General features: G+C 40.0%; 3 protein-coding genes across 3 annotated transcripts; all 3 read left to right on the top strand.

Annotated features, from left to right (window-relative positions):
* The first annotated feature begins 393 nt into the window (after nt 1-393).
* Nucleotides 394-7,807, top strand: LOC146310051 (deoxyhypusine synthase-like). The gene is made up of 9 exons (XM_084745209.1): nt 394-748; nt 2,745-2,909; nt 3,046-3,167; nt 3,559-3,655; nt 5,215-5,301; nt 5,373-5,478; nt 5,557-5,660; nt 5,776-5,901; nt 7,157-7,807. The coding sequence occupies exons 1-9, from the start codon at nt 557-559 to the stop codon at nt 7,247-7,249; spliced, it is 1,092 nt and encodes a 363-aa protein (XP_084601335.1). The 5' UTR covers nt 394-556; the 3' UTR covers nt 7,250-7,807.
* Nucleotides 7,808-11,026: 3,219 nt separating this feature from the next.
* On the top strand, nt 11,027-16,781 carry LOC146310052 (deoxyhypusine synthase-like). The gene is made up of 10 exons (XM_084743715.1): nt 11,027-11,164; nt 12,485-12,678; nt 13,248-13,412; nt 13,582-13,703; nt 13,887-13,983; nt 14,909-14,995; nt 15,243-15,348; nt 15,431-15,534; nt 16,214-16,339; nt 16,492-16,781. Exons 2-10 carry the CDS (start codon nt 12,490-12,492, stop codon nt 16,573-16,575), a joined length of 1,080 nt encoding a protein of 359 aa, XP_084599841.1. The 5' UTR covers nt 11,027-11,164; nt 12,485-12,489; the 3' UTR covers nt 16,576-16,781.
* A 1,654-nt stretch (nt 16,782-18,435) lies between these two features.
* fbxw9 (F-box and WD repeat domain containing 9) lies at nt 18,436-24,380 on the top strand. Its single transcript, XM_084744560.1, has 7 exons — nt 18,436-19,138; nt 20,239-20,386; nt 20,976-21,987; nt 22,568-22,716; nt 22,839-23,042; nt 23,134-23,199; nt 24,211-24,380. The coding sequence occupies exons 1-7, from the start codon at nt 19,026-19,028 to the stop codon at nt 24,283-24,285; spliced, it is 1,767 nt and encodes a 588-aa protein (XP_084600686.1). The 5' UTR covers nt 18,436-19,025; the 3' UTR covers nt 24,286-24,380.
* The last annotated feature ends 44 nt before the right edge of the window (nt 24,381-24,424 follow it).

Here is a 24,424-nt window from a genome sequence, read left to right on the forward strand (position 1 = left end):
TCAATGTTTGGGAACTAACAAAAACTGAAGTTTTGAAAAGTGAGATTCTTTGCCATACTTGCTTGATTTCCAGCTTCAAGGGCTCAACTGTCCAGGGTCTCTTTGGCGTATTTTGTGCTTCATAATGCACCACACATTTCAGTATGAGACTGGTCTAGACCTCAGCCAGATCAGTCTAGTACCTGAACTCTTACTATGAAGCCACGCTGTTGTAACACAGAATGTGTCTAAAATAAACCGGGGCGTCCCAGAAAAAGTCTTAAGGATGGCAGCGCATGTTGCTCCAAAACCTCTATGTGCCTTTTAGCATTAATGGGGCGTATATTAAAGAAACTTGGGTTTGCCCACCACTTATCTGGGGTGTCACTGCCCATTTTTGGCAGCCTGTCAGCCGAGCTGCATTTATCTCTCGGCCTCATTCATGTGTAGCGTTGCTCTATAGGCCGCTTCACTTTGATGGGAAATAGCTCATTTGCATTCAAGTACTTTAGCTGTTTTATAGTTACACTTCCATCACCTATCTATGATGGTGTAAGTCATCATTCCTTCAGACAATATGGCACACCACATGCATCAAATAACTGGGAGCATCTACAGAAACACTGTCTCTGTACCAGAGGATACACCAAAGGTCCGGGGATACGACTTCAACCAGGGAGTGGACCACCGAGCCCTGCTTCAGTCCTACCTCAACACGGGCTTCCAGGCTACCAGCTTCGGCTTGGCTGTCCAGCAGATCAACAACATGGTGAGACGTGATGCTTCACAGGGAGACTGGCCAATGAGCTTGTTCAAATTTTTATCAGCATTGCTGCCTGTCAGTGTAGGGTCTACAGGCATTGTTGTTTTATTTACTGGCTGCAGTGTATGTTTGCACAACCAGCTGAATGGATGATTGTTAACCCGAACCACAGGACTGTGTCCGGAGTCCCACAGGGTCCACTGGTGGACGTCTTCTGTTTAATCAGTTTGCTGCTGTGTGGCTTTATCATCAGCAAACACAGTTACTCTCTTCTGAGAACATGAACTCTTATTCACAAGGATGACTACTGTCACAAATACATCAAAAAATATCTTGTTACAAATTACAAATACTTGCTCATCAGAAGTATCAAAGTAGAAAATACTGGTTTGGAAAATGTATTTAAAGTTATCTGGAATTTTAAACTGAAATACATTCTATCAAAACTGATATCACATTTTAGGCATTTAGTTGCGTGACCATAACTCCCTGCATCATGGGTCTATAGCAGTCATTCCCTAAGTGTGTGTTGTGACCCACAGATGGGTTATGGGAGATTTTATTTGGGTCACTAAATAATCAAAAGACTATACAAGAAATTTAAGATCTACCGTATATCTGTAATAAAGCACTTAAAATGTGTAGATAGTTTTACTGATGAAAGGAAAAAACAAGAGGTAATTGGTAATTCCACCTAAATGCACTTATTTTGTCTCATGAAATAGCCTAAAATGTCCTACACTGTAAAAATGAAAAAGTTGAGAAAATTCAGTATTTCAAGGCAACTTACTGCAAAAGATTTTGAGTTTGAGCCCAACTGAAACTTTTAAGTTTAAAAAAAGTTTTACCAACAGATGTTTTGCTGAGATAATTGACTTTTCTGCTTTAGATAAACTTTAATCTTTGACTTTAAGAATTGGATTTAAAAATGATTGCGTAAACTTGTTGAAGTGACAGTGAATAATAGTTAATACTCTAATACTAATATTTTAAATTAAAAACATTTAATTTTCAAGCACCCAAATAATTTCAAGTGAAGTTCACGGCTCACTGAAAAAAATTTGAGTTACAGTTTCTAAACTTAAAAGATTCAAGTTAATTTAAAGAATAAAATTAAATTATCCAACTAGGTTAGCAAAATATTTGTTGTTTTATTTAAAAAGCTATTATAGTAAGTTGCCTTGAAATTCTGAGTTGTCTCAACTTTTTTAGGGTTTGTTTTCTTAATGAGAGGAAATAGAAATAATGAGCTTCTTAACTAAGCTTTATTTCTCATTTATAAAGTATTTAACAGGTGTATATGCATGTATGCATTTTTAAAAAGTGGGTCCCCAGAAACAAAGTTTGGGAAACACTGATCTATAGGGTGAACTTAGGAAAGCGTACCAATAAACATTGCTCAGTCGTGCAAGAATTCAAAAAAGCTGCTTCCTGCTGTAAAGAAATGACCCAGATAAACACTCTGTGGGTTGCAGGGGCAGACCTCTGATGATTTAGCCTTCTGCAAATAGAAATGACTTCATCTTTAAATCTACAACTTCATCTCCATAAATACATAGCCTCTTACAAAAAGTTGCAGATACATCTGAGAACTTTGCAATAATAAATTTAACTTAACATAAATATCAGTTTAAGTGTACGCTATATTTAGAATATTTTCACAGACAGCCTTTTCCAACAGGATTGTTCTGAAGGGATCTGGGATCGTTTGGATTATAAGAATTGGGCTTGTATGAGGTACTTATCCAAAGTCAGCGTCTTACCTACAGTATGGCGGTCAACACGCCCCAAGTTTGGAGAGGAAGAAAAAACAGCATTCTCATTCTTTAGTGATCAATCAAGAATCAAATTAGTTTAATCGATGAATTCTCTTTTACCCCTTGCCTGGTTGGGCAAGTGTGTTGCCAAGTGGGCAATTTTGATTTTGAATTGTTTTTTATGCACTACACAAAAAAGCCTTCCAACTTAAACACTAACTTTGCAATCCACTCCGCACCCGCAGATCGAGAGGCGGCAGCAGCCGGTGAAGGCGGTGACAGTAAGTGCTGAAGAAGACCCTTCAACCTGCCCCTGCCTGAGGAGCTGCACCATCTTCCTCGGTTACACCTCAAACCTCATCAGCAGTGGAGTCAGGGAGAGCATCCGCTACCTCGCAGAACACAAAATGGTACAACCCTCCTCAAATATGAGTCACTGAGAAATATATGATAATATGCACTATGTTAAAGCAAAATACCCTTTATCATAGAGATTAGAAATGGAAAACTGCATGCACAATGTACTGTATATCTGTCTCTGTGTAGGTGGATGTCTTAGTGACCACAGCTGGAGGCATAGAGGAGGATCTGATCAAGTGTTTGGACCCGGTTTACATTGGAGACTTTACTCTGCCTGGCAAGGATCTGTACAAAAAAGGCCTTAACAGGTTGGAGAACATGTCTGATTACCAGAATATAGTACTTAGCAAATTTGAATAAGAACAGCAGCCCCCAAATCAGTACCAACATGGAAACCTAACAAACCTAACATGGAGTCGGCCACTTTGAATTTCATGGTCAATTTTCCACATGTTGTATTTTAAAGAACTCCTCCTACCAAATTCATCATAACAACCTCAAAATCAGTCTGTGCCATCTAGACTAGTTTTTGATCAAAAGTTATTAAAAGATCGCGTCAAAGTTTGATGTCTCACCATGAAACACAAAACTGCTATAACTTTAGTGTAAATGATGCAGCCTGCGCCAACCACAGCCGACAGGTGTGTGTCCAATGCTGCTTGCAGCTTTAATTTCTCTGGTGCTTCACTTTGGTTGCAGGAATGGAAACATTTTGATACCTGAAGACAGCTACGCTCGGTTTGACAAATGGATGCTGCCCATCTTGAAACAGATGCTGGTGGAGCAGAACACTCAGGTGTGTGGCCTCTATTTTTCTTTAACGTCCATTACAATTTGGGCCAAACTCACACGCATAACCAACACCGCTGCCAGGATAATTTGTCTCCACATACCCAACCAAATAAGGTCATTGCAACATCAACATCACATGATGTTTTATTAAAATTCATCTATTCAAGTTTTGCCACTAGGGGTCCCTCTCACATTAAAAAAATAACAAGACAGAACTTTCATACTCAAGTCATTATTCCTTCATTATCTGCATTATTCAGCAGCAATTCACTTTTACCTCAGCCCTCCAAATCATCTTCACATATTCCACATCAATTCTACATTATCAGTTTCAGTTTCAATATCCATCTGTCCACTGTCTGTAACTGCTTATCCTTGATGGTGGAGCTGGAGTCTATCCCAGCTGACATTGGGTGACAGATGGGACACACTCTGGACACGTCACCAGTTCATCTCAGGGCTGACACATAGAGACAAGCAACCACTCACGCTATAAAGTCTGAAGTCTACCTGTTTCCCTACATTCCACTGGCCTTTCATGTTGGAAATTTTTCAAATTTTTCACAAAAGCCAAATGACAGCGCAGCAAGGCCATCAAATAAAACAATGATTTTGTGTCCATGAAACTGATGTAATGAATTTAACTTTAGGGTTAAGAGTGATTTTATTTTATACAGCACTAAGTACAGGAACACTGGAAGGCAATCAGAGGTCAGTCTATGTAATGAGGCCATATATAATGAGGTTGTGTCTCAAAATAATGAAAAACATTCTCAAAATAATGAGTTAGTATCTTAAAACAATGAGAAACTTTCTCAAAATTTTTGCTGAGTCATAATGTTTCTTGTTATGTCATCATGTTTAGATAATAAGTCATTATTTTAAGATAGTAAGTCACTGGTTTGAGACATTAACTCATTATTCTGAGATAATAACACATTCCTTTTAGATAATAAGTTGTTATTAAGATAAATCATTATTTTGAGTTAATAACTCATATTTTGAGGTCATGCTAACTCGCTATTTTGAGGTAAAAAGTCATTTTTGGGGGGATTAAAAAGCCACTGTTTTGATAAAGTTTCTCATTATAATGACTTAGACAATATTTTTTCATCACATTAGCAGTAATGGGCTTCCAAAGAGAAACAGTGCATCCTGCAGTGCAATGAGGGACAACATGGTTGTACAACAGATCTAGCTGTGTGTCATTGTTGACTCTAGCCTGCAGTGTAAACCACAGAATTGTAGAGTAACATTACACTTCATGATCAAAGTAAGCTAAGACGTCGACGCCATCCTGGTTGCTGTAAAATTCCTGCCCTGGTTGGTACAAAATGTAAAAAACAATATGTTGAAGCAGAACAAAATAATAATTTTGGTAAACTAATCAAAATCCCTTTCAGATCCGTCTTGAATTACCTTGGCTTCACATCAGGACAGAGCAACTAATTCCAAATATTTAACCACATTATGAAGGAGGAATTTTTCTAATCATTGTAGCAGGTGAGATGCCCTGATCCCTGTTTCTGCCTTCAGCTCACACAATATTCTTTCTTCTGTCAGGGCGTTCGCTGGACTCCATCTAAGATGATCCATCGACTGGGCAAAGAGATCAACAACCCTGAATCAGTTTGCTACTGGGCCTACAAGGTGAGTGATCCGGTGATCAGCAATTGTTGCGAGTGTGCAAACTCAAATTAAAGATCTGGTGTGTGTTTCAGAATAACATCCCAGTGTTCAGCCCCGCTCTGACAGACGGCGCTATAGGAGACATGTTGTTCCTCTTCTCACAGGAGAACCCTGGCTTGATCGTGGACATAACTGAAGGTAAAACAGTCTTCATCTCTGCCTACTTAATTTGTCTTTGTGATGTTAGTTGGTCTCACACAATGCCTTTAAATTCAGATGTTTCCAAGTTGAACAACCTTGCTGTGGCTGCCAACAGCACCGGGATGATCATACTGGGAGGGGGACTAGCCAAACACCACATATGCAATGCCAATTCATGGGCAAGTATTTTGCATTTAAGAGTTTGATACTAAACAGATTTGCCACCAGCACACATGTTCTCCCTTTGTTTTTGCTCAGTTTGTCTTTTTGGAACTTTGCTTTGTTTACTTCCAGAGGGGCGGAGCTGACTATGCGGTGTACGTGAACACGGCTCAGGAGTTTGATGGTTGTGACTCAGGGGCCAGACCTGATGAGGCCGTGTCCTGGGGCAAGATCTCAACAGATGCTAAACCTGTTAAGGTGTCCTTTATACTAATATTTGATATAACACATTGTTGTCAAGGTTATTTTCCATTTACTACCCCTAAAGACTTAAACTTGCACCAAGCCTTTTATACTTTAACACACAATATGTACATTTTGCCCCTAGGGGCCTCTTTCACACTAAAACAATAATAAAAGACACAACCTGATGGTGACGTTGTGAAGTAGCATGCATAGTGGGAGTTTAATGCTGACTCAGCATTCATTATCGGTATTATTCAATAGTAATTCAGTTAAGCCTCAGCCTTTCAACAAATCTTCAAATAGTCAACATCATTCCTACATTATTTGCATTTTTCAACAGCAGTTCAGTTTGGCATCAACCTTTCAAGATATTAAAACATTCCTCATCATTCAAACATCATATGATAAAGGCAGCAATTCAGTTTAGTGTCAGCCTTTCAACAAACAATGAAATATTTTATATCATTCCCACATTACTGATATTATTCAACAGCAATTCAATTTAGCCTCAGCCTTTCAACAAATATTAAATGTATTCCCCATCATTCAAACATTATATTATAGAGAAAGTAATTCAGTTTAGCATCAGCCTTTCAACAAACAATAAAATATTCTACATCATTCCTTCATTACTGATATTATTCAACAGCAATTCAGTGTGGTGTTGACCTTTCAACAAATGTTAAAGTATTCCACATTATTCAAACATTCTAGATATTCAACTCACAGAGCCAGTATTGCAGTTTGACGTCAGCTTTTCAACAGCCAGCATTCACACCTGCAGTTTCTTCAGAAATTGCATTCTCTAGTTTTCTTCACCATTTTTGATAAAAATCTATCTGTCGTGACTCAGGCAGAAATCACGTTTAGGGACAAGGTAATGTGCCAGAAGTTTTATTCAAGTAACGTTTTGTCATGTTTGTCGACCTTCTTTCTTCACTCTCTGACATATTCAATGTATCCTGTGATTTCATGGCAACAAGCGGCTAATAGAAAACGTACCGTTACCTTAAATATGTTACAGATTTTTATGCGTTTGGCCACTGACCATTTGGGATCATTTTAATGCAGAAATGTTACAGCTTTAAATAATTCTTTACAAATAGATTGGTGCACAAATGCAACAATGTATTATGTTAATGGCATTGAGATTATTCATATGATAACGCCTCATCTCAGTCAATACAGATCATGCTGACAAAGAGGGATCGATTGCTCCTGTTGTTTTCTGAGATCTAATACACATCTTGTCATTCTGTCTTTCCAGGTGTTCGCAGATGCAACCATAATCTTCCCCTTATTAGTGGCAGAAACCTTCGCAGTTCACGCTAAAGCAACTTCTGGCAATAAAAAAGAATGAAAGCCTGCCTCTCATCTTTTATCGGGGGCAGCAACACTTCTACCTAATCAAGGTACAGGCTTGATAGCTCCCCCTTGTGCCCAGATGCACTCTGGGAAATCTGCCAACTGTTCCAATCATAGGTCAGAGATCACAATATAGGTGCAGGGCATGTACACAGAACAGTCTCAGACATCCAAATAATATTGGTGCTGTACCTCGCCAAATTCAATCACAGCCAGTTCCAGCCACAACCAACATGGCCTTACTTAATGTTGGATCACTCACCACAAAGTCCTTTACAATTAATGATTTAATCTCCGACATGTGTCTAGACTTGTTGAGACATGGCTTAGCTCTGATGGTGCTGCTGTCCTTATTGAAACTTGTCCACCAAACTACAGCTTCTTCCACTCAGTTAGAGAGAACAAAAGAGAGGCTGGGATTTTCAAACAACTTTAGCTGTGCAAGAGTTAACTTTGGTGATTTTTCCTCATTTGAGTACATTGTATTTACTGTAAAGGCTGAGCCGGTGATACTCATTCTTACAGTATACCACCCTCCAAAGCTGTGGACGGGGTTTCTGAACTTTTATCTCTCATTATCACAAACTACAATAGAATCATTGCAAATGGTGATATTAATATCCATGTCATTTATTATTCTTTTCATTGTCTCTTTCTACATCTTTTAGTAAGACTTTAGGTTTTTCCAAAATGTTTCACTGATTTACCTTGGTGGACTTTTTGACCCATTATTTCAGGAAAAAAATAGTTTACCAGTTCAGGCTTGAGAGACAGTTTCATCTGAATGCTGTGGCCAGCTAAGTCATCTGGCCACCATTATTTTATGTCTGGTTGCACTTGAGCCTGCTTGGTACCCAGTGGAAACTCTTTCAACTGTCTCCTTTCCCATTTCCCATATGCTATGCACTAGGCTTGTCTATGTTGGCAAGAAAAACACATTTTTAAGGTGGTGAGAGCTGTTGAGTTAGGGGTGATTCCAGTGTTGCAGAACCACTCTCCTCCTCCTTACCTGCAATCACAAACTCAACACTGCCCTCAGAGGCATAGTAACCCTGTTTGGCTGCTCTGACCAGTTGCAATTTTTGTTTTCTTGTTTTTTTTTTGCCAGATGGTCTAGGTCATGTTGGGGGGAGGGCCTCCAAGAAACAGAAAAATGTGTATAATTATCCAAAATGAGCCAAAGCACAAGAGAAATATGAATCACATGCTAATGAATTCAGTTAAATGTCAAACGATCAAACTATAGGTTACTAATATTGGTTCTTAAGGGATGTCAATGCTCTTGTGTGGTTCATTTTTTGTACTGCTGCTGTGATGTGTATTTTACACCCCTAGGATAAATAAAGAAACTTGCTAGACTGCCTGGGACAGCTGGTCAGGCTACACGAACTTGTCTCTGTTGTCCTTGTCACATTTATTCATCATTTTAGTTTTATTGGATGCTTGATGAACCTTTGTCATGGTGGATTTTTTTTTTTTTTGACTTATCATCCTGGAAAATGGCGTACCTGACAACAATTATGGTGCCACCAAGAGATCATACAAATGATGCCAGAACAGGCAGGCTAAAATTATATTAAGTAATGTTATGATACTGCCTCCTTTCCTGTTTCCCATATGCTATGTGCTAGGCTTGTCTATGTTGTCAAGAAAAACACATTTTTAAGGTGGTGAGAGCCACTGCAAGGAGTTTATAACTGGTTATAGAGCAGCCTCAATGTATTACTGAAGCCTCTATTTGAGCTGCATAAGTTAACAAGAACATCAGCAAGAAGATCGGCTATTTTTGTGTAGTTATTCTTACTTATCACAACCTCTCAATAAGTGGTGTGCTGTTGAGTTAGGGGTGATTCCAGTGTTGCAGAACCACTCTCCTCCTCCTTACCTGCAATCACAAACTCAACACTGCCCTCAGAGGCATAGTAACCCTGTTTGGCTGCTCTGACCAGTTGCAATTTTTGTTTTCTTGGTTTTTTTTTTTGGTTTTTTTTTGCCAGATGGTCTAGGTCATGTTGGGGGTAGGGCCTCCAAGAAACAGAAAAATGTGTATAATTATCCAAAATGAGCCAAAGCACAAGAGAAATATGAATCACATGCTAATGAATTCAGTTAAATGTCAAACGATCAAACTATAGGTTACTAATATTGGTTCTTAAGGGATGTCAATGCTCTTGTGTGGTTCATTTTTTGTACTGCTGCTTTTATTTACCCCTAGGATAAATAAAGAAACTTGCTAGACTGCCTGGGACAGCTGGTCAGGTAATCGCTACAGGAACTTCTCTCTGTTGTCCTTGTAATGTTTATTCATCATTTTAGTTTTATTGGATGGTTGATGAACCTTTGTCATGGTGGATTTTTTTTTGACTTATCATCCTGGAAAATGGCGTACCTGACAACAATTATGGTGCCACCAAGAGATCATACAAATGAGGCTAGAACAGGCAGGCTAAAATTATATTAACTAATGTTATGATACATTTTTAGAGTCATAACTCTCATAACTTTTAGGCAATTTTTCAATTTTAGGTATCATCCTAAAGCCTTGAGGTCACTAACTCTTAATAGACACACTGTCTTTCTTCTAGACAGTAGATGCAGTTGTCTTCTTCTTTCTCATAAAGAAGGGACAACCTGATCATGTTGCTATGGCAACTAAGGTTGGACATATCTTTGTCTTGTTACTCTGAACAGAGAAGACGTAACTGTAATCTGGTTCGGATATCACTGACCCTGACTGATGGGAGCAAAGGGTGCTGAGCTGTGATCTTAGACCTTGTTCATTCATACTTCTGATGCTTGGATTTGCAGACCAATAGGTTCATTCTATATACTGTAGATGTGTTGGGTCTGACCTTATTTGGGCATAGATTAACTATGGCATTATCTGAGAATATTTTAAGACTTTTGCGAGTCACTTCAGTGATGTCATATGGTGTACACAGGGAAGGAAATAAACATGGAAGGAAACAAGGGGGAAAACATTGAAGGGATGAAGGAAACAAGGAAATAAGTAATGAAGGGAACAAGTAATGAAACAAGGGAGGAAGGAAACAAGGGAACAAGGCAGGAATCCATGTACCAAATAGGAGTCATAGCACCAGGATTGGCAACAGGAAGTAAGCCTTGTGTGGCAATAATCATTTGATTTTCATGGCATTTTCATGGTGTGGTTTACACTTGAATGTACAATTACTGGGTGTCCTGTAGCACCAACAAGTGGAGACAAGCAGTGATTCTGACCTCCTTCCTGTAATGTCCAAGCTTTGTCGATCCAGTTGGGCCTGTCCATCGCTGCTTGCAGCTTAAATTCAAATTGTACTCAGTACTAAATTGTGATTTTAAAGGTAACTAAGTAGATTGCGGTGTAATTCATACTTAAGGATGAGTAACAGTACAGAATTGAAAATGTACCCCCCAAAAAACTACTTTTCGTATTTATAATTAAAGACTTGTACCCCTGGTGGCAACCTGTAAAATTAAAAAAAAACAAAACTGGTCCAAGAACTGATCCTTGTGGTACACCATGTTAACTTTAGTTATAAGATAAACTGTGATAAATGGTTACTTAAAGTGATTAGATAAGCAGTCAGTCATTTTGACAAGTGCACACTAAAATCATTCAGTCATACACTGTGTATTTTACACACTGCATTTAAAATTTTCACTTACCCACCAAACTGGTACAACAGTCAGACAGGTTTCTGTTCAAACACATCGTCCTCAGGCAAACATTGTCTATGATCTGTAAATAACAACATTATACAGCCAATAGCAGCAGTGCAGGGACTACCCGCTCACCTCACCCCGCCCTCCTCCTTTAAAAATTGAATTTCCATTAGCAGGTCTAGTTCTTTGGTGACAGTGGTGTGGGTAACAACCTTAAGAGTTTGGTGATCAGCAAACTGGACAGGTAATGTTCCATCTTTTTTTTATCCTGCATGAAATAGATCAGATTAGGCAGGTGGTGGGTGTGAAAAATATTTGTAAATGTTTGTGTCACATTTTCTACTGCCTTATAATTGAGGGGGTGATTTAGTGTGGCTCCTTCTGTTTTTCTGACAATGTCCAGAGAAGCAGATGAATGAAATAAAATAATTTAGGTCAAGGAGATTTAACCACTAAAGTTTTCTAACTCATCTATCTGTCAGACGCCTTAGACCCTGAACGGCGGCAAACATGCTGAGACACAACTGGTCTAACTAGTTAGGAGGCTCCAATCTACTTGCCCCTGTTAGATATTTTTATTGTCACTATCTGCATTCTACTCTTCCATTCTCCCATCAATTTCTACTGCCGCTTTATCAGGAGGTACAGCTCTACGGCTGCCCCTCTCACTGCCTTGACCTCCATCCTTCCGGTGGACTCTGGCTGCAGAGGGCGTCTTCCAAGAACTCAAGTCTTGCTTCACGTCTGCCCCTATCCTGCAACTGCCTGACACTGACTGGCAGGTTGTGGTAGAGGTAGATGCTTCCGATGTTGGAGAGGGGGCTGTGCTTTCCCAGCGCTCAGCCTCTGACAACAAGCCTCATCCCTGTGCCTTCTTCTCCCGTCGCCTGTCTCCTACTGAAAGGAATTACGACATCAGGAACTGGGAGCTACTGGCACTGAAGGTGGCTTTGGAGGAGTTGGAACCAAGATCCCATTTCTTGTTTGGACTGACCATAAAAAACTTGAATACATCTGTTCAGCTAAAAGGTTCAACTTCTGCCAAGCCTGCTGGTCCCTATTCTTCACCCACTTCAACTTTACCCTCTCCTACTGCCCAGGGTCCCACAAGATCAAGCCTAATGTTCTGTCATGCCAGTCCTTTGGAGAGGGGAACCTGTCCCACGACCCAGACACCATCCTCCCTGCACCTCATCTTGTCACCGCCGTCACCTGGGAAGTGGAGGAGAGGGTAAGGGCAGCTCTCAAGGAGGAACCCGGCCCCAACAACTGTCCATCCCACTGGCCCTGAGGTTAGACGTCCTTCAGTGGGCTTATTCCTCTAGGCTGGCCTGCCGTCCCGGGATTCAACGCACCAAGAGTGTCCTGGAGCAACGGCCACATTGGAGGCCCACAAGAACCTTTTTGTTAGCATAACTGAAAATAAGAATAATAAAAATGCCTGTACTGTCTATGCCAGGGTTGCTGGACCCTGTTACACTGAACTATCTGGGAAGTTGTTCTTAGAAACTGTTTAGCAAAGGGCTGGCTTAAAGGCTCATCTTGTTCTTGTTTTTTTTTTCAGACAATATGGCACAACACGTCCACAAACTTGAGTATATCTACAGGAAGACCGTCCCTATACCAGAGGATGTACCAAGGGTTCGAGGCTATGACTTCAATCAGGGAGTGGACCACCGAGCCCTGATGCAGTCCTACCTCAACACCGGCTTCCAGGCCACTAGTGTTGGCTTGGCTATCCAGCAGATCAACAGCATGGTGAGACTGGTGGTACACGTCTGATGAGCCTGTGCAAATATTAAACCCACTTTTACAGTAAAAATATATTTGACCTTTGATGCAAAAAGTAGTACAGGGTCTAAAAACACCTTTGTGTTTTATAGAGAGTTTATCTTTTACAGACGTGTAGCTCTCCACTTGATTACTTGTGATTTTCATTAGGGCTAAATTCAGTCTGGAAGAGATGTCCAGAATTGGTTGAATAGAGAGGGACAAGCTAAACACAGTCTGAATTTCAACATCTATTGTACGGCCACTATTTTTGGGCTAGATTGAAACAAACAGATGGACTAAACAAAGCCCAAATTTCGGACCAAATGGGGCAGAAAAAACACCACCCAATTTTCAGCATCTATTTTTGGATTATATAGAGGCTACAATGGGCCTACAAAATCAAGCCCAAAATACAAAGTTACAGTGATGTCGGGTGCAAGTCCTTCTTCATGAACTACATGCATTCTGAATATGTGATAAATTAATCACAGATGACTATGGTTTTATTATTTTCCGGTTTCCGTCGGTATTTATAACCTACCCCACACCCACAGATTGAGAGGCGTCAGCAGCCGATGAAGGTGGCGAATGGAATTGCTGAGGAAGACCATTCAAACTGCCCCTGCCTGAGGAGCTGCACCATCTTCCTCGGTTACACCTCAAACCTCATCAGCAGTGGAGTCAGGGAGAGCATCCGCTACCTTGCAGAACACAAAATGGTACAACCCTCCTCAAACACATTAGAAACATGTTGCTGTGCTACTGAGAAATGCTATCTTGTCTATAAAAGGCAACATTTGAATTGGAGCAATGTACAGTCCAGTCTAAGCTACTACAGAGCACCATGTTACATTTGTTCCTATACTATATATTTCTGTCTCTGTGTAGGTGGATGTCTTAGTGACCACAGCTGGAGGCATAGAGGAGGATCTGATCAAGTGTTTGGGCCCGGTTTACATCGGAGACTTTACTCTGCCTGGCAAGGATCTATATGAGAAAGGTCTTGACAGGTCAGAGAACATATGACAGCATATGACACCTTGAAAATTTGGGAAAAACAGAATCTAGAATGATCTTAAATGAGTGAACTAGCTGAGCAAGCTTTAAGATGCATTATAATAATTGCAACTGTGATCTAATTTCATGCTGCACATGGACAGAGACATTTAGTTCTCTTGTCATTCTGGCTGCAGGATTGGGAACCTTCTGATGCCTGATGAAAACTACTCTTTATTTGACCAATGGATGACGCCGATCTTGAAGCAGATGCTGCTGGAGCAGAACACTCAGGTGTGTGGATGTTGAACATCTGTCTACTTGTTTTCCTAAAATGTTTTAGGCAGAGGTGAGAAATGCGTAGTAAATGTTCTTATGTAGAATTTTCAGGTGTCTGTATGTTACTTGGGTATCTACCTTACAAATTTTTACTTTTACTCCCTACATTTGAACACTAATATTCTAATCCTTACATTTTCATACAGGCTCATTAGTTTAGTTTTAAATCATTTGGGTAAAATTATTGATTATTTTTTTTGTGTGTCAGAAAACATCATCATCATGACTGATCTCGACCTAAATGGATACAATTCCTTGTTGTATCCATGAGTGCATAATCACTCATGAGAGACATAACAAGACAAAAACAACGTGAAGTACGTAACAAGACAAAAACAACGCAAAAGACGTAACAAGACAAAAACAACGCAAAAGACGTAACAAGACAACAACAACGCAAAAGGCATAAGACAAAAACAACTTAAAGGCCTTACAAGACAAAAACCTAAAGTGCATAACAAGATTAAAACAACATAAGAGACAGGACAAAAACAACTTTAGAGACATTAGACAAAAACAGCTTCAAAGACAAAAGCTTCATGAAGTATGTAATAAGACAAAAATGATGTAAAAGATGAAGCAAGACAAAAATTACGACACATTACGAGGGAGACTTGACTGCTGAGAAGAGGTTGACATTCAATTAGCTTTGCACAGAAACAGTCAATAAAAATCGTACACTTCAGAGTCTGTACTTTTTCCACTTTTACTGCAGTAAAGAAGCTGAATCAGTATTTCTACTTCTTCCAGAGTCTTTTTTTTACACAAGAATCTATTCTTCTACTTTTCTAATCATTGTGGCAGTTGAGATGTCCTGATCCTTGTTTTTGTCCTCAGCTTGCATCATCTTTCTTTTTTTCTGTAACGTTTCTTCTGTCAGGGCGTTCGCTGGACTCCATCTAAGATGATCCATCGACTGGGCAAAGAGATCAACAACCCTGAATCTGTTTGCTACTGGGCCTACAAGGTGAGTCCTGGTATACATCAAGCTAGTGTCTGAGATCTGTTCTTATAATTAGTACAAATTAAATAACATTTTTACATAAGCAGTAGTATGATAACCTGTCATGGAAGAATGTAACAGAATGATTATATAACTTTAGTGTTAAATTAGTTATTCCTGGATTTTCCTTCACCATCCAGCCAGTGTGTTTTGTGTGTAAACCTTTCAGTGATTGTGCTGTTTCTGAGCAGTGACCTGGTGTGTGTTTCAGAATAACATCCCGGTGTTCAGCCCTGCCCTGACAGACGGCGCTATAGGAGACGTGTTGTTCCTCTTGTCAGAGGAAAACCCCGGCTTCATATTGGACATAAGTGAAGGTAAAACCGTCTTCAGTCTTAGCCCTAACCCTCATTTGTCTTTGTGCTGTTAGTGAGTCTTACACAATATATTTGATTCCAGATATAGCAAAAATGAACAGCCTCGCAGTGTCTGCCAACAGTACTGGGATGATCATCCTGGGAGGAGGTGTAGCCAAACACCACATCTGCAATGCCAATGCATGGGTAAATATTTTTGACTTTGATGTTGTCCCCCAGCCAAAAATAGGTTTTGTTCTTATGGATTTGTGTTTTCTTTCAGACGGGTGTGGGAACAGTGAGCGGTTAGGATTGATTTTTGAAAAAGCCTTTTAGAACAGCACAGAAATATGCTGCTGTTTTTAGTTTGGCTGGACAGGAGCAAAGAGGTCAATCCTGTTACAGTCCAGCATGAGGCATGAGGGAGGGCGCACAGTCACAGACGTACAAGACATCTGCAGACAGAGGCAAATTAATATATAATCAATATAGATAGATAATTAGAATACAGTACACTGTAAAAACAGCCCTTTTGGAAGCCATATTTCTAAGAGTGCAGGGGAGCATTTTGGCCTTAATTTGAAAGAAGACAAGAAAAAAACAATGCAAAAGATGTAACAAGACAAAAACTACGTAAAGTAAATCACATCAAGTATGTAACAAGAAAAAAGCAACGTGAAAGATTTAACTAGATGAAAATGACATAAAGTACATAACAAGACAAAAATGATGTAGAAGTTGTAGTAAGACAAAAACAATGTAAAAGACATAACAAGTCAAAAAAAACATAAAAGACTAAATGATAAAAAAGGCATAAGTCAAAAATACTGTAAAAGACGTAAACAACAGTTTTCTGTTTTGATAAACTAACTTTTCTCCCCTTCAGAGGAAAGGAGCTGACTATGCGGTGTACGTGAACACGGCTCAGGAGTCTGATGGTTGTGACTCAGGAGCCAGACCTGATGAGGCCGTGACCTGGGGCAAGATCAAAACAAATGCTAAACCTGTAAAGGTAGCTTTAACACAAATACTGGATATTATTTACTAGTATCATGCTTGTCCGAAATGGTATAAATATAAAGATATAAGACATAGACATATAAAGATGGGTACTGAGGTTTTGTTCTCTGATTTAATACACAGCCTGTTGTTCTGTCTCTCCAGGTGTTTGCAGATGCCACCATAATCTTCCCCTTGCTGGTGGCAGAAACCTTCGCTCTTCATGCTGATAAGAAGACGACTGCCTAGAAAAACCAAATTGTCATGACCGCCTCAAGCCCTGTATTAGTTACGAGTGACACTGAGACGTCATCCAAATGAGGCTACATGCACAATAATAAGGCTTGGGAAATAACTGATGACATGATCTGGATACAAAAAAAGGCAACTACTAACTTACAATTATGAACAAAAAGATGTAATCAGACTATAGATACATTTAGTAAAAATGGGGATTATTAGTAGGATTACAATTTTAAAATAAAGAACAATGCACAGTGCACACACAGCTGCCAATTCATTATCATGACCTCTACTAAAAAATGCTTCACTGAGTGGAAATTTATTGTCTTATCATGATACATGCAAAGATTCATGACAGTGGCTCATTTTGTGTTGTGTTTACTGCTAGATAGCAGTGTTGTTATCTATCTTCACTGTTCTGATTGCATAAAAAAATAAACTCAGGTTTAGTTCATATGTTGGTGCATTATTTATACTCTGACAGTTTTCTGAAAACATTTTAAAAATGTTACCTTGCTCACAATATCTCAATATATTGCAAGATCCTGAATTATTCTTCAGTGGTGGTATATTCTCTGATGAAACTTTATTTATACAGTGCCTTTCAAAACCACAGTTACAAGGTGCTCCACAAGTTAAAAATACAGAGAAATAAAACCACAATTTAAGAGCACATCATATGCAGAAAATGCACTAAAAACAGAGACAGGAAAACAAGATATGAAAGAACATTGAATATTTAAATATAAGTAGACTTTACATAAAACTTTTTTATACAAATGCTAGTCTATGCAGGTGGGTTTTTAGGAGCTTTTTAAACTGGAGTACTTACTCAGCTGCTCTGATGTCAAGGGGAAGTTTAAAATACCAGGGGTGGAAGTAACTAATACAAATACTTAAATTATTGTAATTGAGTAGGGTTTTTTAGGTGGGGGGTATTTGTACTGAATAGATTTGCAAGTTAGTACTTACCTGTACTTAAGTATGCATTACACTAGGTGATCTACTTAGTTACTTTTAAAATCACAGTTGACTACTGAGTACAATGTGAATTAATATCCAAACCTTTCATCTGCATTTTTGTAGCCAATCAGGTGATCTGATCACAAACGTACCAATTAAAATCAGACATATGAATGATAAACCCCCAAAATACTGCAGCAGGCACAGGTTTGGAATAGGGATGTTAACGATTATTCACTGATTAATTGACAAATTAAAAATGAATTAATCAATACTTGATTAATGGTCTAGAAATTGTGATAACTATATCACATTTGTTTAATAAGGAAAACGTAAAATGACAGAAAAAGGAGTGTTTACTGATAATTCATTGAATGTCAACAGTCAAAAAGTAACTAACACTCTGAGCAGTGTTTTGACAAGAATACTTTACTGTACTGTACTTTTACTTAAGAAGTCACCAGTTGTTTTACTTGTAATTGAGTAATATTTTAGTTATGTAACAGTACTTGTTCTTGAGTAGCAGATATTCAGGACTCTTTCCACTACTGTATACTACTACTACTACTACTATAATAATAATAATAATAATAATAATAATACTAATAATAATAATAATAATATAGCAGTAAAGGAATAAAGTAAAGTTTTTTTGTTTTATCACTGCACGTATACCAGAATATTTTGGTTGGATGTTTAGAACTATATAGGAAGAAAAACTGGACAAACAATTCAGTTTCAGGTTAAAGACATCTTTATATGTTTTGAAGACATATATCCATATTGTTACTGGGTAAAATATATAAAGGTATATCTAGATCAAATTAAATAGAGCCCGTTCTACATACTCCGGTACGGTAGGTGGCGGTGTGCACCTACAGACTGGCATCGCTGTCCGCTAAATAACGCAAAGAACAAGAAGAGTTGCCAAACGGGGCAGTTAGTAGCCCTGCAATACATGAAATTTCAGTCTTAATTTTGTCACTGTAGCGACAGTGGGTTACAGTTTTGGTACAGTGAGTCGAGCAAAGTGTTTTTGCCGGCGGCCAGCACTGTCAGAGGCTTGACAGTAACGTTTACTGAACAATACTCGGAGCTAACCTTAACCTGCTGTCTCACGGCTGTGATGGTAGTTACGCTACGTTAGTGTGTTTTTTTCTGTACTAACAGTTTTTTATGTGTCTGTTTAATAGATACACGTTCAGATAACGCTACAGTTATGTGTCAATACCGCAAAGAAAACTATTATATTCATGGGTAGCTAAAGTTTATGTACCAATGTAGCTAACGCCCTGTAGCTAAGCTGTAGCTGAGCCCTGCAGAGCTGGCTTAGCTAACGTTTTATTGAAGTTTAGGTTATCTGGCACAATATTTTAGGTTTTGTGCATTGAAACCCTTACTGCCAGCAGTACAAAACAGAGGTAGAGTTTAAAGTAATGCTGTCTTACAGTACATGACTCATTGTTGTGTTGTGCTGAGAGGAGAAAAGGGTGATGTCTAAAGTCAGGGTAAACCCAGAGGCAGGGACACACAGTGACCAGGATGGACAGTCTCCTGACGCTGAGACATCTCCGAGTGCTGAGTCTGTCAGCTCTGACCTGCAGGGGTAAGACTTCACGAAGCTTTGGTGAAAACCAGTGAACTCGATTGGAAAAGTGCAGAGAACTAGATAGATCATCGTGATCACACCTTCACATTATATGCCTTTCAATCTTGAAACATTTTATCTAAATAATTATCTTAATTATGAGTAATAATTCACACTATGTATCAGCTTAAATAAAAGGCCCATAGAGTCAGCATAACATTGCTATATGCGACTAATGTAGCTAACAATATTTTGTTTGGATGTAAACTGTTTCAGTGATATATCTATACAGCAGTGTATCACACACAAAATATAAAGTAGGTTCAATGTACAAATAGAGATGGACTGATGGCTATGTGTGGAGCTGCAACAATTAAGTCATCGATTATCAGTCGATTATTAAATTTATCAACAACTGTTTTGGAAATCAGTTAATCAGTTTGGCCATTTTTTTAAGAGAAAATTCTAAATAATCAGATTTCAGATTCTTAAATGTAAATATTTTCTGGTTTCTGGATTTAAGGATATCATCTTGGGAACATTTTTCACTATTGTCACCATAGGTAAACAGCTATTAATCGAGAAAATGATCGACCGGTTAATCAACTATGAAAATAATCATTAGTTGCTGCCCTAAATGTGTGTATTCATATATTTAGGCCATATGACAGAGTGTTGGATGGGGAACAGTCAAGGATTTTCGTTTAGGAACAATATTTTTTCAACTGTTCTTGGACTGAGGTGGTTTCTTTTGCATGCACTGCTACTACAACCCACATTGCATTGTGTTGATTGCATATATAGCAGGGACGTCCTTTAAAAATTCAGACCTGTCTCTACCTGTCAAAATGGATCCGTGGGAACGCAAACCACTCAGCTCCATTCAGTATGGGAACAAACCGGTTGCTGCTTTGGGTGTCATGGCATGTTGTTTTGCACCAAAGCAAACACTGAAACAGTGGAAATGTAGTTTCAAGATTGAAGCAGGTATCATGTCATTGGTGTGTGACTGTCATCACTAGGAAGACTGTCTCTTACCTTCAATTACCTGCTCTTTCATGTCGCACAACAGTCTGAGATTAGTAAGCGAGTCACATTGGTCTTGATATTCCTTCCAGTGTCCCACCAGCTGGTCACCCAGCCTCAGCAGATGGCAGCCCCTCACCTTCTGCTGAGACAAGTGGCTTGTTGTCATTGCCATGGGAGATGGTAACACACATCGCCTCACATCTTCCTGCTCATTGTGTCATCACTGTGCTGCCAAAGGTTAGTTTTAAACATCTGGACTCATCACTTCAATAACATTCCTTTGAACATGTCTTGTAGTCTGATTTTCTTGTGTTGTCACTAGATTACTAAATCACATTTCCCTGTTTCTCTGTATTCTCCCAAAATGAACTAGGAACAGTAATAGTGGTATAGTGTGTGTCACTCCCTTTCATGAGACCTAATTTCAGAGACAAAAAAAGAACTGTAGTCAATGGCGATTTAAAAGATAATTTTTCAAGTGAGGACAGTTGCAGTCTGTCCTTAAATTGCTGAAGTATAAGACAGAAGATACATAAATTACAAAGACTACACACTCAGAAGTCATGTAATTGATGTTATGATTGCCTCCCTCCAAAAGCTATGTTTTAAATTGACAAACAATGTATGTGTAATTTGTGACATACAGTAGTTCAAGCGGAATCAAAAAACAATTCGTCTCTTGACTCAGGCACTCCATTTGTTCTCAGTTTGTTTTGTAGACATTCATTTTTTGTGTTTTTGCTTGACAATTATTTAATATACACTCTGTGTTGAAGCAAATTGTTTCCCCAAAGCTGTTCCAAAGCTGATATTTCTTTTCCCTCAGGTCTGTCATGCATTGGGTAATGTGGGCAAGGACAGCACCGCATGGCAGCTCCGGGCACGCAGGCTAGTCGGATCCCGAGCGAGCTTTCCAGTGGGGCCGAAGGAGGACTTCGACTGGCCTTCTGCCTGCCTAGAGATGGAGCAGCTGATAACCTGCTGGACAGGCCAAGGACACCTTGTGGCCAGGCAGAACCATGAGGATGAGGAGGAGAGAGAACAAGTGAGACAGCAGGAAGGGGCAAGGCTGGAGTGGGAGCTAGTTGAAGGAGGACAGGAAGATGGCAGAGAGGATGAGGTAGAATGGGTGGGAGTGGTTGCGCAGGAGGTTGCATATGGTGCTGATGAGGGGATGGAGGTGGCAATGGAAGGTGAGGCTGGTGAGATCCAGCCCCTTGCAGGTGGGGACCAACTGGCAAGATTGAGAGAGGCGTTAGAAGAGAGACTGGAGGATGATGCAGCAGGACGAATTGAAGGAGAAAGGGACCGCAGGATGGCTGATGAGGGGCAGGATGGTGCTCCGAATCAACAGGAGGACATGGCACCCCCCAGGAATCTGGGTAATGGAAGACAGGTAGAGGAGCAACGCACTCCCCCCAGAAGTCCTAGCCCGCCCCCCGCGCTGGAGTGCGTCACACTGCCTTCAGACCACATTGCCCAGGTCAACTCAGTCCTCCTCGTGGGTGGAGAGGGGACTGTTTGTGCCACAGGTTCCAGAGACTGGAATGTTAAGCTGTGGGACGTGCAGGCAGGCTCTGGCAGCACGCTGCTGCACACGCTGGGACGGCAGGGGGACTTCAGCACTCATCGGGGATGGGTCTGGTGCCTTGCATCTCAGAGACCTCTGCTGGCCTCAGGGGGCTTCGACAGCACGGTGAGGCTGTGGGACCTACAGGCAGGGGGTGCAGAGAGGGGCCTGATCAGGGCCGGGGCTGCTGTCCTCTGCTTGTCCTTTCAGAGGGATTTATTGCTGGCTGGTACATTTGACAAGAGGGTCAGCATGTATGATCCCAGAGGTGAGGTTAACATTTAATTTTAGTCGCTGAGTGGGCATAAATTGCAAATAAAATATCACAAGTTTTACAAATGTAATGATAGAGCAGTGACACCTAACTATAACATAACATAACATAACATAACATAACATAACATATTGTATCAGCTTTCAGATGAGTCAGATTGTCACATTCTGAGTTTAAGTTTCTCTCTTTTACTGAACTAAGACTCATTAACCACTCTTAACAAACAAACTTAACAAGCTCGACAGAGGAACTGTTGACTTTGTTAGTCTGTCCACTCTTCCAACAATCACTATCATCAATACCTTGGTTGAATTAAATCCTTAATTCACTGTGAAGAGAGTGCGAAGAGTCTGACTGTGCAGGCTGTTTTCCTCTCACTCCTCACCCATCTTGGCAAACTCATGGTCCAGCTGAGGGTGTGTGTGCTGTGCCACTGGATGAGAGCACATTGTGGTACAGTGGCTGCCACTCTGCGCTACTCTACCTACTGTGTTCTAGTAATAGCTCATAAATGATTCTAACATACACAGACAAATAACTAAAGAGGTTTAATATGTCTTAATTTTGTCCACAGCTGCTGAACCTCTGGTGAAAAGCCTCCATCTCCATGGCACAGCTGTAATGTGCCTAGCTGCAGACGACAAGTATATAATCTCTGGGAGTAAAGACTGCACTGTGGCTGTCTATGACCGCAGGGCAGGCAAAGGCTTGAAGAGACTCCGGGTAGATGCAAACACACAGGCACACACACACACACACACACACACATATAGTTTCTGAAGTTTGCTTTCGTGTGCAGACGCATAGGTATCAAGACTAACTCCAAGCAAACCCTTCATTTTTAGCTGGGCTCTTACCTGTTGTCTATGAGCTACAGCGGCTATGAAGTGTGGGCAGGGGACAACAGTGGCATGCTCCACTCCTTCTCCATGCAGGCTGGGAGCCTAAAACCCCTGTCCCGGTTCGATGTGGGACACACAGCGCTGGTCACTGGCATCCACAGGTCCCCCGGAAGCCTCTACACCTGTTCGTCCGATGGCACTCTCAAGGTAGGATGATGTAAATTCCTTGTTACTTCACTGAACTAGTTCACTCGACTACTGAACAGTTTTAAGTTGTTATGTCTTCTCGATGTTGCAGGTGCATATTCCTTGTGCGCCTCCAAAGACATTATGCACACTGCATCACAAAGCCGGAGTCAATGGGGTTAGTACCTTTTACCTCATATAGATAATTAATATGTCAAAATGTTCATTTTCCACTTGTATTTTGACTGCAAAGTACAACAGTACAAAGACGAGATGTTTAATGGTCAAACTGATTAACTTTATTGTCTTTTGTTAATATGCACTCATTCTGAATATGAATTTGGGTTGGGACGGGAGCATGTTTACCACTTTGTTACATCACCTACTCTTTTAACAACACTCAGTAAGCGTTTGGGAACGGAGGACACAAAATGTTGAAGTTCTCGCTTGATTTACAACTTCAGGGGCCCAGCTGTCAGCTGTGACAGATCACAAATGCAGATTTTGAAGTTAGCGCTAGTAACCATCCGGACGGTCCTTTTCCTGTTTAGCCTGGAGGTCACGACATCCACGATTTCCAAAAACAAATTGAAATGTGGACTCGTCAGACCACAGCACACTTTTTCCACTTTTAAATTGTAGATGGTGAAATCCCTAAATGCCTGCAGTTTTGTGTTAAGAAACAGAGTTCTTAAATAGTTTGACTATTTACCCATGTAATGTTCCACAGTTTGGTGAACCTCACCTTATTCATGCTTGTGAACGACTGAGCCTCTCCCCAATCATGACACATCAAACTCAGATTGAGTGTATATTTACAAAATAACACAATAAAGTTTATCAGTTTGAACATTATATACATTGTCTTTGTTCAGTATTTGATTGAATATAGGTTGAAAAGGATTTACAAATCATTGCATCCTGTTTTCATTTACTTTGTACACAGCATCCAAACTGCTTTGGAAATGTGGTTGGTGGTTGTTGGTGGTTTTATATAAAGATTATCTTTTATTTAAGGAGGCTTATAACTAAAGAAAAAAAATTAAAAGAATAACATCCAAATACATAATAACAAGGTCCTAATCAATAGTATCAGTATCAGCTACCTGCTCATTCTCATTTCTGACATGCTTTTTTCTCCTTGTGTTTTCACTATTCATCTCTGCCCGTCTCTGTGTTCAACCGTCAGCTGAGCGTGGAGGCTGGAGTCCTCGCCGTAGCCTCAGGGGACACGTGTGTGGAGGTCTGGAGGCCCAGAAAATGACAAGAGCAAGACCTGCAAGACTTGAAAGGACCTGAAGACACTAAGCTGGTCTTTCCTGCGTACACAGAGCGAAGTGCATAACTGAAAAAACTGTTCACTTGTGTTGATTCAGCCAAAAGCCCTCAACCTTTTTTTTTTT

The sequence above is a fragment of the Lutjanus erythropterus genome, chromosome 19 (assembly GCF_056507025.1).
Source record: "Lutjanus erythropterus isolate fLutEry1 chromosome 19, fLutEry1.hap2, whole genome shotgun sequence".
In the NCBI taxonomy this organism is placed as follows: Eukaryota; Metazoa; Chordata; class Actinopteri; order Lutjaniformes; family Lutjanidae; genus Lutjanus; species Lutjanus erythropterus.

Bases quoted from the DNA above. Each gene is read 5' to 3' on its own strand.
- LOC146310052 (XM_084743715.1), top strand. From the start codon at position 12,490: ATGGCACAACACGTCCACAAACTTGAGTATATCTACAGGAAGACCGTC. The intron at 13,984-14,908 runs GTGTGTGGATGT...TTCTTCTGTCAG, and splicing joins TGCTGGAGCAGAACACTCAG to GGCGTTCGCTGGACTCCATC. The intron at 15,535-16,213 runs GTAAATATTTTT...TCTCCCCTTCAG, and splicing joins TCTGCAATGCCAATGCATGG to AGGAAAGGAGCTGACTATGC.
- LOC146310051 (XM_084745209.1), top strand. From the start codon at position 557: ATGGCACACCACATGCATCAAATAACTGGGAGCATCTACAGAAACACT. The intron at 5,661-5,775 runs GCAAGTATTTTG...GTTTACTTCCAG, and splicing joins TATGCAATGCCAATTCATGG to AGGGGCGGAGCTGACTATGC. The intron at 5,902-7,156 runs GTGTCCTTTATA...CTGTCTTTCCAG, and splicing joins CAGATGCTAAACCTGTTAAG to GTGTTCGCAGATGCAACCAT.
- fbxw9 (XM_084744560.1), top strand. From the start codon at position 19,026: ATGTCTAAAGTCAGGGTAAACCCAGAGGCAGGGACACACAGTGACCAG. The intron at 19,139-20,238 runs GTAAGACTTCAC...TATTCCTTCCAG, and splicing joins GTCAGCTCTGACCTGCAGGG to TGTCCCACCAGCTGGTCACC. The intron at 20,387-20,975 runs GTTAGTTTTAAA...CTTTTCCCTCAG, and splicing joins TCATCACTGTGCTGCCAAAG to GTCTGTCATGCATTGGGTAA.